At 41.2% G+C, this 15,856-nt stretch overlaps 1 protein-coding gene across 1 annotated transcript in view; it reads left to right on the top strand.

The window, feature by feature from the left end:
- LOC128052660 (disintegrin and metalloproteinase domain-containing protein 20-like) overlaps window positions 1–15,856 on the top strand; it is a 195,469-nt gene that overhangs the window by 137,812 nt on the left and 41,801 nt on the right. Inside the window, exons 2-3 of the mRNA XM_052645234.1 lie at window positions 4,724–4,892; window positions 13,478–13,588. Coding sequence (XP_052501194.1) covers window positions 4,724–4,892; window positions 13,478–13,588 — 280 coding nt within the window. The remainder of the gene's footprint in view (window positions 1–4,723; window positions 4,893–13,477; window positions 13,589–15,856) is intronic.

The raw sequence follows: 15,856 nt of genomic DNA on the forward strand, positions 1-15,856 counted from the left end.
AGGAGGCAACGGCTCTGAGCTTAAACACACTGGAAAATGGAAACCAAGACCCAACTTCCCCATCCCATTCTCATTCTCAGTTGATGATTTGCTTTTTCACCAAGACAGGAAAAGCAACAAGTGACAAAATCCCCATTTCCCCACTACCATGAACCTTTACCTAATTTTATCTCACCCTGCCTTCTAAACTTCATACTCCGACCTAAGGCCAACCCCTTCACCTGTACCTGAGATTTCATCCCCACTCACTTTCAGACACTTCACTTCTAAAATTAAACACCCTTTCCTGAATCATGAATCCCCACACTTAAACGGATCATTAATTTTAGCATAGCCAAAAATATGCTGTGACAGTTCTTATCAGAAACGCTGCCCGTTTTCAGCCTCGGCTCACTAACTACTCTAGAAAAGAAACTCTCATTTATCTTTATTCAGTACTGCCAGTTTTCTCTTCGCCGTTCTTTTTTTGGTCATTTTTTCTGGAAAGTTCTTTATTGGTGTTGTTTTAGTATGAAACACTTCAAATATTAAAGTGTTCAAATATTAAAATATACAAGCACACAATACAGTGTTTTCTCTTTTTAAAGCCAGAAGCCTCATTTTTCAGGAAGGATGTCCTCCAGGACACCATAACTGCAGGATGAAGTGCAATGCTAACGAATACGCAGTTAGATACTGTGCTGACTGGGCCATCTGCTGCAAAGAGAAGAAAAAATTTAAGGAAAAAAAGAAGTGGTGAAAAGTCTAACTCCATCTTCTTCAGAAATCGAAAGATGTTTAAAACTCCCTTGTCTATATAAGCATAATTAACATGATGGATACCGGAAACTCATGGTAATTATATATGTAGCTGGTCAAGTTAAAGTAAATATTTCATAAAAGCTCACACTGTTTTCACGTGTGCACTTTTTCCGTAATTTCCTCAACTTATATCCACCACATTGTTATTTCATCTATAGTACGTATACCAGCCCCACCAGTTTCAAACTATTTGACCTTGGATAAGTTCTCTAGTCTCTCTCTATCCTGTTTCCTTATCTATACAATGGGATAACCATGGTACCTACATCATAGTGTTGTGAAAATTGCGTGAATTGTGTGTATGTGTGTGTGTGTGTGTTCAGTCATGTTCAACTCTCTGTGACCCCGTGGACTGTAGCCTGCCAGGCTCCTCTGTCTGTGGAATTTCCCAAGCAAGACTACTGTTGCATGGATGTGCTAAATTTGTGAAATTTGTTAAGAGGGTCATTTATGATTTTTGCATTTTTCTGAGTACATGGTATATTTCCAAAAAAAAAAGTGTTTAGGAAACTTTTAATAGGAAAAATTAACAAAGAATAAAAATATTGAAGAGAAGGAATTTGATTAAGAGATTATTTCCATGGGAGAGACAATGAACTCCTCTAAATAAAGAGAAATACAGCCAACACAGAAATATTGATAGGCTAAAGCCATCGTTTTAATGGGATGGTACATCTCAGAAGGTCCTCAGAGGAAGTCAGCAGGAACCTCAGATACAACTATTTCCCAACCATTGAAGGCAAATCCCTTTTATCAATGCAGCAAAGCATTGACACGTCACAGAATACATGAAATATTTCACTTTTATAACATGATTTCCTGCAAATACCTTTCGTTCGCCAGCATGTGTTAAAGAATCTTCTTATGAATGCATTTGCTCCACTTTTAACTGCCAACAAAAACAGAATTAAACACGCAGGGTCATAACGCCTTGGATAAGACTGAAGACTACACTTTACAACTTTCTAATGGTAAATTCAACAGGCTCCAAAGACCCCAGTCATGTCCCTTTTTCAGTTGCTCTTAAGTTATTTCCCAGAGATGTATTATGAGTCACTAGGTTCCACAGTCCCAATGCATGTGAATCACTCATCAACTATAGACAGGTAACAGGGCCCAGCAGATTTGCTTGGAACTATTTGCAACGGAAAACATTTAGACCCCAGGAGTCTGTCAAGGCCCCATGGCAGGAGACAGGCAGGAGACAGGCAGGATCTCGAACAGATAACAGTCTGATTATCAAGGGTCGTTTAAAGAAGGAAAGATCACCGACACAGAAGTATAGAAGCCCCTGGTTCTAGGCCTGCTTCTCATTGACTTTTTCCTGCATGCCTGCCTGCCTGCCCAGGCTTAATCACAAAGTAGTGGAAAGTGTTGGTGGCTGGTGAGTGTGAATGGGTCTGGAGGACCTGACGCCTAGATTTCAATCAGTGAGTAGTCTTTCTCCTCACCTCAAGACCTGGGTGCCTCTGGAGGCTGAGGGATCAGGAGTGGTAGGCAGCAGCTTAAGAGGGTGAGAGTGGCTCTGAGTCATCCTACTGAATTCCCCACTCTTGTGTATTCAACCTTACCAGTCTCTCCACCCAGCCTGCCCAAAGGCCTTTGTAGTGTAAAAGTAATCAATGTGGTCTGACCAACGGCCACTGGCAAGTGAATTTGCCTTTCACAAGCCCATTATCCCTGGGGCACCCCCTGGAGACAAAGGAGTCCAGGGGAGACATCCAAAGGTCCTGCCATCCAGAACAATGGCAGAAATCTCACAATTCTCATATGCCTCTCGAATACTTACCTATGGCCCTTAAATGATACCTTTAGAATGTGAAGCTTTCAGACAAAGGGTAAAAGCTCTCTGCTGACTTTAGCAAACCACAAGCAAAGTTGTTGACTCGCCACTTCAGTGACTTAAGTGGACCTTTCTCAGTATCAAGTTCCTGATTTCTTTCCATAGGACACAAATTTTGACCCCTCAAACCAACGTTCCATACGCTCCTATCATGCTTTAAAGTTAATATATTTGAACAACTTGCTCTATTGATTGATTCTGACCAGCATCAAATTTGCCTTGGTTTCTAACTGACTTCGAAGTGCAAGTTCTAAGAGTCCTAGAGGAACAGTCCCTCCCCCACCCGCTATGTATCCTCTAAAGGTCTCATGCTTTTGCTCTGCCAACGCCATCAGTTCAGTTCCCCCACAAAACTCACAGATTCCCTAGACCAAAATCCAGAACTAATGTCTTCTTTGAAACTTCTATGTGTCCTTAGCATCTTATCTCTGTTCCCTGGAACAGCCTGGAGCATCCATTTCTGCCTCTCTGTTTCAAGTTTCTTCATCCAAGTCCAGCTTCCTCCTCACTCTTGTAGGACCTCGTACCCTCTTTCCCTTGATGGTTCATAATTCCACAGGGAAGAGATTCCGTTTTACCTGGTGGAACATAGGAGAGCAAGACAAGGACCACAAGGACCAAGAGTAAGCTCCTCATAGCTGAACCAATCAGCAAAGGGACAGCTGAGAGCAGGGCAGAGTCGCCCTATATGTAGGTCTTGCGCAATAGTGAGCTGCGTGACTAGTGAAGCTTTTAGGAACAAGAACATGTACTTGCTCCAGTGAACAGTTCAATCCAATAAAGGTCTGTCTTTGAACATAATGTCTCACCATTAAAATGCACTTCTTGAGTACCACTTGCAAAGTGCATCACTTAGGACTGTGGGAACAGCCCTGATGGCCTGGTAGGATGTTATGTAGGTTTCTTTGTATCCTCACTGTACATTCATTTAACAAATGCCTATAGTATACAGAGAATGGTAAGGCTACCTTACCTAGCTGACAGTGTGTTTTTGATAGCTGTCTTCAGTCTCTCACCTTGAAAAAAAGAAATGCCAGGTAGCTATCACTCTTTGTTTTAAAATGCAAAGAACATGAAGCTTGGGTAGAAAAAAGGACTTTCTCGAGTTTATACGTATCACAAATGGCAGCAACACAGCTTACATGGCTCATGCATAGAGAATAATTAAGAATGGTCCAGCCCAGTTCTCATCTGGCTGCAATCTATTTAGGGAAATCAGAGCTTCCCACAGAGCAGGGCAAAGTCCTATAACACCACCAACATGAGTCTTCCATGCTGGGCAATGTGGGATATACAAAGAATTTGTGTTAGAACGCTTGCTTTGAAGGACTGAAGATCAAGTTTACAGTTTACAGTGCATTTTAAGCTTTACAAAACCTTCATCTGACCTTATATAAATACAGAACCCAGAATCAGACAATCCAAGTTCAGATCTGGACTCAGCTTGATGAGCTTTCAGTAAGGCACTTGCTTTGCCTTTCCAAATGTCAGCTCTCTCCCCTGTAAAACAGGCTGTACACCATTAATGCTTCCTATTACAGAGGCTTGTGGTGGGGCCAAGCAAAGCAATTCTTGTAAACTGTCCTTTGTAAAATGTACACTTCAAGGATGGTTAGACCCAGAGAACAGAAGAAGACATTTAAAGCTAGAGCAGAAAAAAACTAGAGATGGGAGAAATAGGGCTCCTCTAACAGGAGAGCAAAAGAACCAGGACAGGAACAAATTCTTCCGTCACTCCCTCCTGTGTGCTTTTCACGTCCATGAAAATTAATAGACAGGTACCACTTTGGCTTCATGCATTCCAGCTTCAGGAAGTGTATGATATGATTTTGATTACAGAGCTGGGGAAGACTCCTCAAAAGAACAGCAGAACAAAAAATATGTAAAGAAAATTCATGAAAGACACAAATTTGGGGACATGACCAAGTGAGCATGGATGCACTTAGGGATATGAAAACCACTTTCCAGCCTGGAGCAAGTGCAGCCAGAAATACATTCATGCACCCCATCTGGCTCTGATCTCCTCTTCTCTAGCCAAGCTTCTTGGCCTCTAACTACTCTTGCTGCCATGCCCTGCAGAACCCCAGCTCCTGCGGCTTTACACCTTCTCCCAGCACACCTTTCCGCCTGCATTCCAGCGAAATGCTGGCTTGTCCTCTGAAGGGTATGGCCTCCCAGGAGCTTCTGGTGACGAGTCATTCATCTGCTGAGGCTCCACGCACCATGGAACAGGCAAGGAGCATTTGTCGTAAGACTAAGGAAATGGCCTCTTAACTGGTGTCCCATGTCATTTTTACATATTTATTGCTCCTCTTTCATGCAGTTATCAAATGACCTTTATAGAACTGAAATTGGATCATGCATTTGCCACAAGTAAAACCTTTCACTGTCTTCCTATTGGGCTAAAGTAGAAACTGCTTACATGGACAACGTGCCCCCTCATCTGGCCCAACTGCCTCCTGCAGCCTTACCCGTCTCATGTGCCCACTGTCTCACATGGTCCACCTGACTGGACTTAACTTTTCTGAAACAAGCTCACCTCACAGCTTCTACCCATGCTGTGCACACATCCTGGAAATCTACATTCCTGCCCCCCAGTCTTCACCTAACATTTACTCATTTAAAGAGGTATTCTCAGTGTTCTCCATGGAATAAATTTTCCTGGATACTCCCTACCTAAATTATATTCTCCCCTGTTAAATTTTCTCATAGGAGCTTTTTTCATTATTAGCATACTAAATATTAGAATTTGTGTATATATTTTTTTTATTTAGTAGTTGCTTCATCACTTGACTACAAGTTCAGTGAAAGCATGGACCATGTACATCACATATACATCACATCAACCAAACCCAATATTTTTTCTAGGGCACTGGATTAAGTCCTAAGGCTGCCATAATAAAGCACTACAACCTGTGGGGCTTAAACAGAAGAATTGTATTGTCTCCCAGCTCTGGAGGCTAGAGGTCTGAAATCAAGCTGTCTTCAGAACTGCATCTTTCTGAGGCCTGTGAAGGAAGGATATGCTCCAAGCCCCTCACCCAGCTCCTGGCAGCCCCTGGCATTCCATGGCTGGTAGATGGTGTTCTCCTCAGGTCTTCGTATTGTCTTCCCTCCGTATGTGTTTGTGCCTGTGTCCAATTTTGCCCTCTTATACGGAAACAGTCATATTGAATTAGGGCCCATCCAAATGATTTTCAACTCAAACATCTGCAGAGACCCTATTTCCAAATAAGGTCACATTCACAGGTACTAGAGTTTAGGACTTCAGCATCCTTGGAGGATCACAATTTAACCCATGGCAAACATTAACTTTTCATCTTTCATTTTCCTGGGTAATTCTAGGACCCAAATGGCATCACAACAAACAATTTTTTTCCAGGACACTAAGGTTTTTTTCTTCTATCACACTACATGGAAGAAGATTCAGCCACAGATCTGCCCAGTAGAAACTCCTGGGCTTCTGAAAGCCACTGGAGAACACCACACAACACTTCAAGCAAGCTGAGTTTAGACATGAGGTCACTCCTCTCACTTCAGAGGCTATTTGACCTCACCACCCATCACAGCCCCTCCTACTGTCAGCAAGTAACTTGGTTTCTAGTTCAGTAAAAAGAGATGTCAGAGGGTTTTAAATGATTTGCCATTGACCTTATTCCTAGCCTACTCACTCAATAAGCAAGCATATATCTGTAAATGTATATGTTTTTTTCTTCTTTACTTTCTTCTTTGGAGGAATAAATACCAATTCTCCTGCCACATCTCATCCTTCCAACCTGCTTTCTCATTAGTTCCCTTTTAAAAAAAAAAGAACTTTTTGTTGTAAAATATATAACACATATATAGAAAACTCCCAAGACAAAGGTAGAGCTTCACAAATTATTATATGCTTAACCCCATAGTAAACACTACTCAGATAAAAAAGCACAACTCTGAAGTACCCCAGAAACACCTCCATACAACCCCATCCCAGTCATAACCCCCTCAAGTTACCACAACCCTTGACTTTTATTGTAATCATGTCCTTGAACTTCTATTTCTACCAGACAACTCACCGTTCTTACAAAAATAAAATTTTATCTTGCTTATTTTTTCCTTGATATATCTTTTGGTCTCTTTTTATCTGAGTGTTCTCCCTCCTGCTCTCTTACAATTTACCTGTTAAGTAGCCTAGGACACCTGGCCTGTAGATTTACCCACAACCTGGATTTTCCTGCCTGGGTACTCATTCATGGTGAGGTTTAACTTGTGCCTCTGTCCTCATATTTCCTGAAGATAGGCAACTGGATTCACAGGCTTGATCAGACTCAGGTTCAATCCCTTCAAAAGAACTGCAAGTTTTCTTGTTTCATCAAAACTTCATAATATCTGGTTGTGTCTCTGATTGTGCCTTTGGCAATTACGGACACTTAATGCCAAGAACCATTCATATGCTAATATCCAATGGCATTTTTACAGAATAGAAATAACAATTCTAAAATTAACATGGAACCAGAAAAGATCTCAAATACTCAAAACAATGCTGAGAAAGAAGAACAAAGCTGGAGGCATCATGCTTCTTAATGATAAACTATATCATAAAGCTATAGTAATCAAAACACATGGTACCAGAATAAAAACAGGCACATAGATCAATGGAAGAGAAATAAGAGCACCCCCAAAATTTTAACATCCTTCAGCTGTTCTCTCGACAAGAATTTTTAAGTATTTTTCTTTTGTTCCTTTTCACTTTTATGGGGAAAAGACAAATTTTACCTAACAAAATAATCTTACAAATTATTTACCACCAATCACAATTTAACACATTGTGTTAACACAATTTATCACATTGTGTTCTTAAACAATTACTTCAATGGTCTATGTTGTTCACACTGGGAGAGCTATAGACCTAAAATTGATTCCAAATAATGGTATACCTGAAACACTGTCCATCAACTATACTTCAATAAAAAATAAAATTAAATAAATTAATAAAATTTCACTCATAGACCTTTGTAACATGGCTCTACCACCCACTACGACCTCATCCATAACCATACCCCATGGTCCAGTAATACCTAAATATGTGTTCACACCTGCACACCAGACTTTTCCACCTCTGTACCCTGACTCTGCAGATCTACTTATCTTTCCTAGAGCCTTCTTTCATGTACTACCGGGATAATTCCTACTTACCCTTAAAGATTCAACTCTTCCAGGAAGCCTTTCCTGCTTCTCTCAAAGCTCATTTTGGTGCCCCAAGTTTCCATAGCATTCTGTACATAATCCCTGTTCACAGCTTTTACCTCATTAAGTGTGTATTAGTTGAGTTGCTCAGTCATGTCCAACTCTTTGCAACCCCATGGACTATAGCCCACCAGGCTCCTCTGTCCTTGGAATTCTCCAAGCAAGAATACTGGAGTGGGTAGCCATTCCCTTCTCCAAGGATGATACCTAGGGATGGAAACCAGGTCTCCTGCATTGCAGGAGGATTCTTTACCATTTGTGCAACCAGGGGAGCCTGTTACTTCATTATATGAAAATTATAACCTATGTGCCATGCACCAGTGAGGGCAGGAATCTTCTCTATTCTCTATGTCCCTGGAACCCAGCAAAGGGCCTGGCATAAAGTGCCACTACTGTTGGCCACCCTGAATTGAACGGAACTGAACCTTCCTGGTTTCCTGCTCTCTAGAGCTCTCCATTTCCATGCCCCATGCTAGACTTCCCCTCCATGCTCACAGTGATCATGGCCCTTCTGTACTTTCCCCACCTGGGTCTGTAACTCACTTCTTACAGACACGAGTCTGAGTAAGGACAGGGTGGGCTGCTGATCTGCTCAGAGTCGTGAGTAAGGCTGAGGATTTGGCACACACCAGGTCCACGACCGGTGCTGCAGAACTGCCTTTCCCACAGCCCTCACAGAAACCCACGGAGACAAGGACAGCCCTGCTTGCTACAACTGGGCTAGGGAACTCAAGGACCAGGAAGAGACTCAAATGCCCAAAGGAAAAAACCATGTTCTACAGACAGTCTGTCTGAAGCTAAGGAAGAGGGTAAACTAGCCCAGGGGCCTTCTGGGCATCTGGCCAGTGGCATAAGGGCATCTGATCTTGAAAGAAAGCACTGAGAACATTCTTCCTTGCATGTGGCCAGGGACCAGTTCCAAGCCAGCATCTCCTCACAGAATGTCCTAAGACTCCAAACATAATCAAATCTTGCTGAAGGCAATAGTGGATTCACCTGATTACACAGCCCCTTCCAGGCCGAAGTATCTCTGATTGCTTGCGACAACCAGACCCCACTTTCCTCTCGGAACTTCTCCAGGTCCAAACAGGAATTTCTTTAGTATCCTCATGTCATGGTCATACGTAACCAGCTGGTTAAAGGTTTTTCCTACATGGGTTTAGACTTATGCTTTGGTCTGAAGTTCTTGCTCAGAGCTTGTAGGCTGTTAGACACACTGAAACTATGATCTTAATCCTCACACTAAGTCCCACCCCAACATACAGTTAGAGGAACCTGGTGAAAGAGTGGAGGGTTCTGGATCATGCCTTAGAAGACCCAAGATTTAGGTCAAGTTTCCCAGTGATCAGAGAAGCTGCTGTGCTCACACCCTTTGCTCCTCTGGTCTGATGTCCCTCAGTTGCTAAGGAGATGGCAGCAATGTACTCCTACCCTCTGACTTTCATGGATTCTCCCATCAGCCTTATATGGCAGAATGGGCCACACTGTACCCCAATATCCACCCCAGCTTGAAACAAGGCTCTTCCCATCTTCTGCTGGGAAGTTCTAGGATCAGAAACATGTTCCTTCATCACAGCTTAAAGGCTTCCTCCTTTCATTGACCTCGATCTTCCTTTCGACATGTGCGCTTCCAGCTAAAAGGATGGTGTAAGTTCAGCTGGACCATGGGAGTATGCCTCAGGCCTTCCCCAGGAGTGAGATCTCTAAGGATGAGCTGGTTAAAATAGGTGGCTTATCAACAAAAGACATTGATTTCTCACAGTTCTGAAGGCTGGGAAGTCCAAGACCATGGTGCAAACAGATTCAGTGTTGGGTGAGGGTCTATTTTTTCACTGTAACTTTACATGGTGGAAGGGACAAAAGATCTTTCTGGAGCTTCTTTTGTAAAGGTACAGATTCCATTCAAGAAGGAATGGAATGGAATTAGGTTGTCTCCTTCACAACCTAATCATCTCCCAAATACAATCAAAACAGTAATCAAAATAGTATGGAACTAGCATAAAAATAGATACAAACCAATGGAACAGAAGGAAGAGCCCAGCTAAGCCCAAATACATTCATTAAACTAACATCTGTCAAGGTTGCCAAGGAATACACAATAGGAAATCTATGATGTATTTAATAAATAGTCCTGAGCATTCCTAATCCTGGGCATAGAACCATCTGTAAGTCTGGGGTTAGCATATGCAAATTATTATATATGGAGTGAATAAACAACAGGGTCCTACTGTGTAGCACAGGGAACTATACTTTATATGCTGAGATAAACCATATGGAAAAGAATTTTTTAAAGAATGCATATATATATATGTATATATACATATATATATATAACAATCACTTTGTTGTATAGCAAAATTAACATAACATTGTAAATCAACTATACTTCTATAAAAAATAAAATGGTGTTTGGAAAATTGGATAGCCACATGCAAAAGGATGAAACTGGACCCTTATCTTACAGCATACACAGTAATTAACTCAAAATGTATTAAAGACTTAAATGTAAGACCTGAAAGCACACACTCCTAGAATAAAACATGAGGAAATAACTCCATGATATTGGTCTTGGCAATTACGTTTTTAACATGAAATTCAAAGCACACACAACAAAAACAAAAATAAGTAGGACTACATCAAACTAAAGAATTTCTGTAGAACAAAAGAAGCTATCAACAAAATGAAAAGGCAACCTATGCAATGGGAGAAATGGTTACAAATCATAGATCTACAAGGTATGAATATCCAAAATATACAAGAAAGCTCACAGAACTTGACAGCAAATTTTAAAAAGCTAATTAAAAATAGGCAAAGGACCTGAACAGACAGTTTTCTACAAAAGACATACAAATGACCAATGGACAGATAAGTTTCTCAACATGCCTAGTCTCATCAGGGAAATGCAAATCAAAGTCCAAGGACAGGTTTCCCCGGTGGCTCAGTGGTAAATACAGGAGACTGGCGCACCGCAACTATTGAGCCTGTGCTGCAGAGCTCAGGGGCTGCAGCTACTGAGTCTGTGTGCCACAGCCACTGAAGCCTGAACACTCTAGAGCCTATGCTGCACACAAGAGAAGCCGCTGCAATGAGAAGACCACGTACCATGACGAGAGAGTAGCCCAAGCTCCCTGCAGCTAGAGACAAGGCTCCTGCAGCAATGAAGACCCAGCACAGCCAAATAAATCAACCAATAATTTTTTAAAATCCAATGATATGTATTTTCACACCTGTTGGGATGTTTATTATAAAAAAGACAAGAGATAGCAAATATTAGCAAAGATGTAGAGAAAAAGGAACATTTGAGCACCACTGATATAGCCTCTATGGACAACAATACAGAAGTTCCTCAAAAAAACAAAATTAGAACTGCAATGTGATTCAGCAATTCCATTTCTCAGTACATATTCAAAGTAAATTAAAATGATATCTCAGAAAATGTACAAACATACTATTCAGTATGTACATACATACTGAATGCTATTCAGTCATAAAAAGGAAGGAAGTCACGCCACTTGTGACAACATAGATCAACCTAGAGGACATCACACTGAGTGAAAAAACACTCAACATAAATAAATACCATATGATCTCGCTTAGATGTAAAATCTCAAAAGACTCCAATTCAGAAAACCAGAAAGTAAAATGGCAGTTTCCAGGTGTCTGGTGGGGAGACATGTTGGTCAAAGGGAACAAACTCCCAATCACAAGATGAAAAAGTACTGGAGATCTAAGGTACGGCATCGTGACTCTAGCTAATTACACTATATTGAATATTTAAAATTTGCTGCAAGACTAAATCTTAAATATTCTCACCACACACACACACAATGGTAAATATCGGAGGTGAGAGATGTGTTAATTAACTTGATTGTGGTAATCATTTTGCAATGTATACTTAAAATCATCACATTTCACTCCTTTAAATACATGCAATTTTCCTCATTAATTATACCTCAATAAAACTGGTGAGGAAAACATCATGAAGAATGGTTGGAAGACACAGATATGTCCATTATCTTGAATATGATGATGGTTTCACATTCGAGAATGTATGTGTCAAAATTTATCAAACTATACTTTAATATCTGCAGTTTTGTCATCTCTACTTCAATAAAGATGTTTTTTAAAATAGTGGCAGCTATTTTAAAATGATCTTAATAAAACATTGCACAGCTTTTTTAGTTTTATGAAATTTAAAATGACACAAAATATTTATGCACACATCAACTTATCATGTTGCATGTATCATGTGAAATGCCAGGCTGGATGAAGCACAAGCTGGAATCAAGATTGCTGGGAGAAATATCAACAACCTCAGATGTGCAGATGAAAACACCCTTATGGCAGAAAGTTAAGAAGAACTAAAGAGTCTCTTGATGAAAGTGAAAGAGGAGAGTGAAAAAGTTGCCTTAAAACTCAACATTCAGAAAACTAAGATCATGGCATCCAGTCCCATCACTTCATGGCAAATAGATGGGGAAACAATGGAAACAGTGACAGACTTTATTTTGGGGGGTTCCAAAATCACTGCAGATGGTGACTGCAGCTATGAAATTAAAAGAGCTTGCTCCTTGAGAGAAAAGCTATGACAAACCTGGACAGCACATTAAAAAGCAGAGACATTATTTTGTCGAAAAGGTCCATCTAGTCAAGGCTATGGTTTTTCCAGTAGTCATGTATGGATGTGAGAGTCGGACCGTAAAGAAAGCTGAGTGCCAAAGAATTGATGCTTTTGAACTGTGCTGTTGGAGAAGACTCTTGCGAGTCCATTTGACAGCAAGGAGATCCAACCAGTCCATCCTAAAGGAGATCAGTCCTGGGTATTCATTGGAGGAACTGATGTTGAAGCTGAAACTTCAAAACTCTGGCTACCTGATTCAAAGAACTGACTCACTGGAAAAGACCCTGATGCTGGGAAAGATTGAAGGCAGGAGGAGAGGGGGACAACAGAGAATGAGATGATTGAATGCCATCACCGACTCAATAGACATGAGTTTGAGCACACTCCGGGAGTTGGTGATGCACAGGGAAGCCTAGCATTCTGCAGTGCATGGGGTTGCAAAGAGTTGGATGCATCTGAGTGACTGAACTGAACTGCTATCACCTTACAAAAGCAGAATACATAAATATGGGTATATCATGTCTGTAACTACACAAGATAAAATATTAAACAAAAAACTAGACATACAATCAACTTTCTTGAGAAACACACATGTTGTGTCTGCAGAGGTGGGGCTCAAGTGTAACTTCTTTCCTTGTAATTCTCCATATTTTATGAATTTGCTAAAATTGCATTTCTGTTGTAACATAAAAGTCAAACAATTAACTTTATTTATTTAAAATACATAAAAATTAAAGAAATTTTTTAAAAAACAGGTCTCCGTTCATCTTTTGGAAAATCCAGGTTTTCCAAGGGGGTGAGCAGTGCCTTTGCCAATAGGAAAAGCTGTCAAACAGGACACGGCTGGCTGTTTTTTCCTCATATGAGCACTGCCAGCTCAGCTGCCTCAGGGGAGGTCAGTGAGGCATATCTACCTGGAGCAGATCATCCCCAGACCTGAGAGGTTTGTGCTGAATAGCATGCTCATCTTTCCCTCTCTGCTCTAGGACAGCCTGCATCAGACCCTGCCAGGAGCCTCCTCAACAAGAAGGGGCCAGCCATGGCGTCGCCCTTCACTGTGCTTGTGTTTCTCGTCTTCTGGGATACAGGACTAGCAGGTAAAACGGGAATCTTCCTGGGAGAATCCTTGTCTAGAAGAGCAGTTGCACTATGCAAACCTATGAATGTCCTACCACCATAATCTCGGTAATTGTTGAAGTACCTTGAATCTTGGCTCTCCAAACGGCAGCTGTACAGTTTGAGGCAAAAGTCTGAGCATCTCTGAAATGTAATTTCCTCATTTACCAAATGGAAATAATAATAACTTCAGAGTCTTGCAAGGATAAAATAAAATAATGTATAGAATATACATATGTACAGTTCCTGACTTACAAGAGTTATCATATTTTTATTAGTAATATTCCATTTTGTTTTGCTACTATTGTATCTCTACTCAGAAACATGCCTAGATATAATAGTCAATTTAAAGGTTTAATTTTTAAAGCTTTCTAATATACTCAAATTACTCACAGTTAACTTATCATTTGTAGATCCTTCAGGTACACAGGGAAACAGATTAGGAACTGCCATAAATCCAAGAGATTTGATGGGCTTCATGTGACATGAGAAATATCTGACTAGATGAGGTAGCAGCTGGAGAAATGTTAGGGAGAGCACCAGCTAGCCTCATACTGACCACATCCATTACTGACTTTGAAGATCTCATCTTGAGAATTCTCTTCATTTAGTGTTTGTTACTGAATCAGCTCACATCCGTATGTTGAAGGGTGCTACTTAATTTCTCAACCTCTCATGTATTCTCTAGGCAGATGAACCAGGTGTTCATATCATGTGACTCAACAGGCTGGATTTAGGAATCTCTAGAATCCAGACCTCTAGAAGCTCTATGCTAAGTCACTTCAGTCGTATCCGACTCTGTGCGACCCCATAGACGGAAGCCCACCAGGTTCCCCCGTCCCTGGGATTCTCCAGGCAAGAACACTGGAGTGGGCTGCCATTTCCTTCTCCAATGCATGAAAGTGAAAAGCGAAAGTGGAGTCACTCAGTCATGTCTGAATCTTAGCGACCCCATGGGCTGCAGCCTACCAGGCTCCTCCGTCCACGGGATTTTCCAGGCAAGAGTGCTGGAGTGGGGCGCCACCGCCTTCTCTGAGAAGCTCTCCAGGCCACTACAATCCACTATGGTTCATGGCAATGAATCCATGGGCTCTAGACCGTGAACAATCGCACAGAGTCTACAATATTCCCTTCAGTGCTGTATACACGCCCACCGCTCATTATTTCTAAAAGAACTTCTTGTTTCTTTATAGAGATCATTACACATTTCACATATAGACCATTATACTCCACATCTTCTTAGGCATCCATCTTGCTAACCTAGCAACCCTGACCTCCTCCTTTTTTCCTGTGTACGTTAGTCGCTTAGTCACATCTGACTCTTTGCAACCCCATGGACTGTAGCCTGCCAGGCTCCTCTGTCCATGGGATTTTCCAGGCAAGAATACTGGAGTGGGTTGCCATTCCCTTCTCCAGGGGATCTTCCTGACCCAGAGATTGAACCTGGGTCTCCTGCATTGGCAGGCGGATTCTTTATGGTCTGACCCACCAGGGATGCTCCAGGCAAAATAAATGGGGTAAACGCTTACTCAAAATCTCCACAGATGGCCAAATTTTAGCATTCTTTCTTCTTTCAACACTCTCTTACACGTGAAAAGAAACATTCAAATTCTGATGATTCTATAGGGTTGCATGTCCACTAAACTGTAGGTCCAGCTCAAACGCCTTGGGCTCCAATAATACATCCCATCCTCAGAATCACTTCCATCCTCCTCCGAACTCACACCACCACTCCATGCTGCATATACCTCACTGGACTTGTAATATTTTCTTCTCTCTCATGCATTTTTTGTGCTTCCTTTTTAGCCAAGACCAAAAATTCTTTGCAGTATCATACTCAAATCTGTACCTAAACAGTACCTGGATTTATAAAAAACTAGCTTGAGAATGAACAAATAATTAAATATTTTGTTAATGACTACATACATAGGTAATTTGTTTCTAGAATTTATTATTCGACCAATTTGGGCAAAGTTCCAAGTTATTAACTGTCTCAGTCAGTTCAGGCTACCATAGCAAAATATCATGCATGGCAAGGCCTAAACAAAATTTATTTTCTCACAGTTCCAGAGGCTGGAAAGTCCAACAGCAACTGAAGACCAGTTTCTGATACGAGTTACCTTCCTAGCTTGGAGACAGCCATCTTGTTTCTGTGTGTTCTGTCAAAAAGGCCACCAATTCTATTGGACCAGGCCCCCTCTCTTATAACCTCATTTAACTTTACTGTCACCTCTAAAATCCCTATATCC

The sequence above is a fragment of the Budorcas taxicolor genome, chromosome 8 (assembly GCF_023091745.1).
Source record: "Budorcas taxicolor isolate Tak-1 chromosome 8, Takin1.1, whole genome shotgun sequence".
NCBI classification, from domain to species: domain Eukaryota; kingdom Metazoa; phylum Chordata; class Mammalia; order Artiodactyla; family Bovidae; genus Budorcas; species Budorcas taxicolor.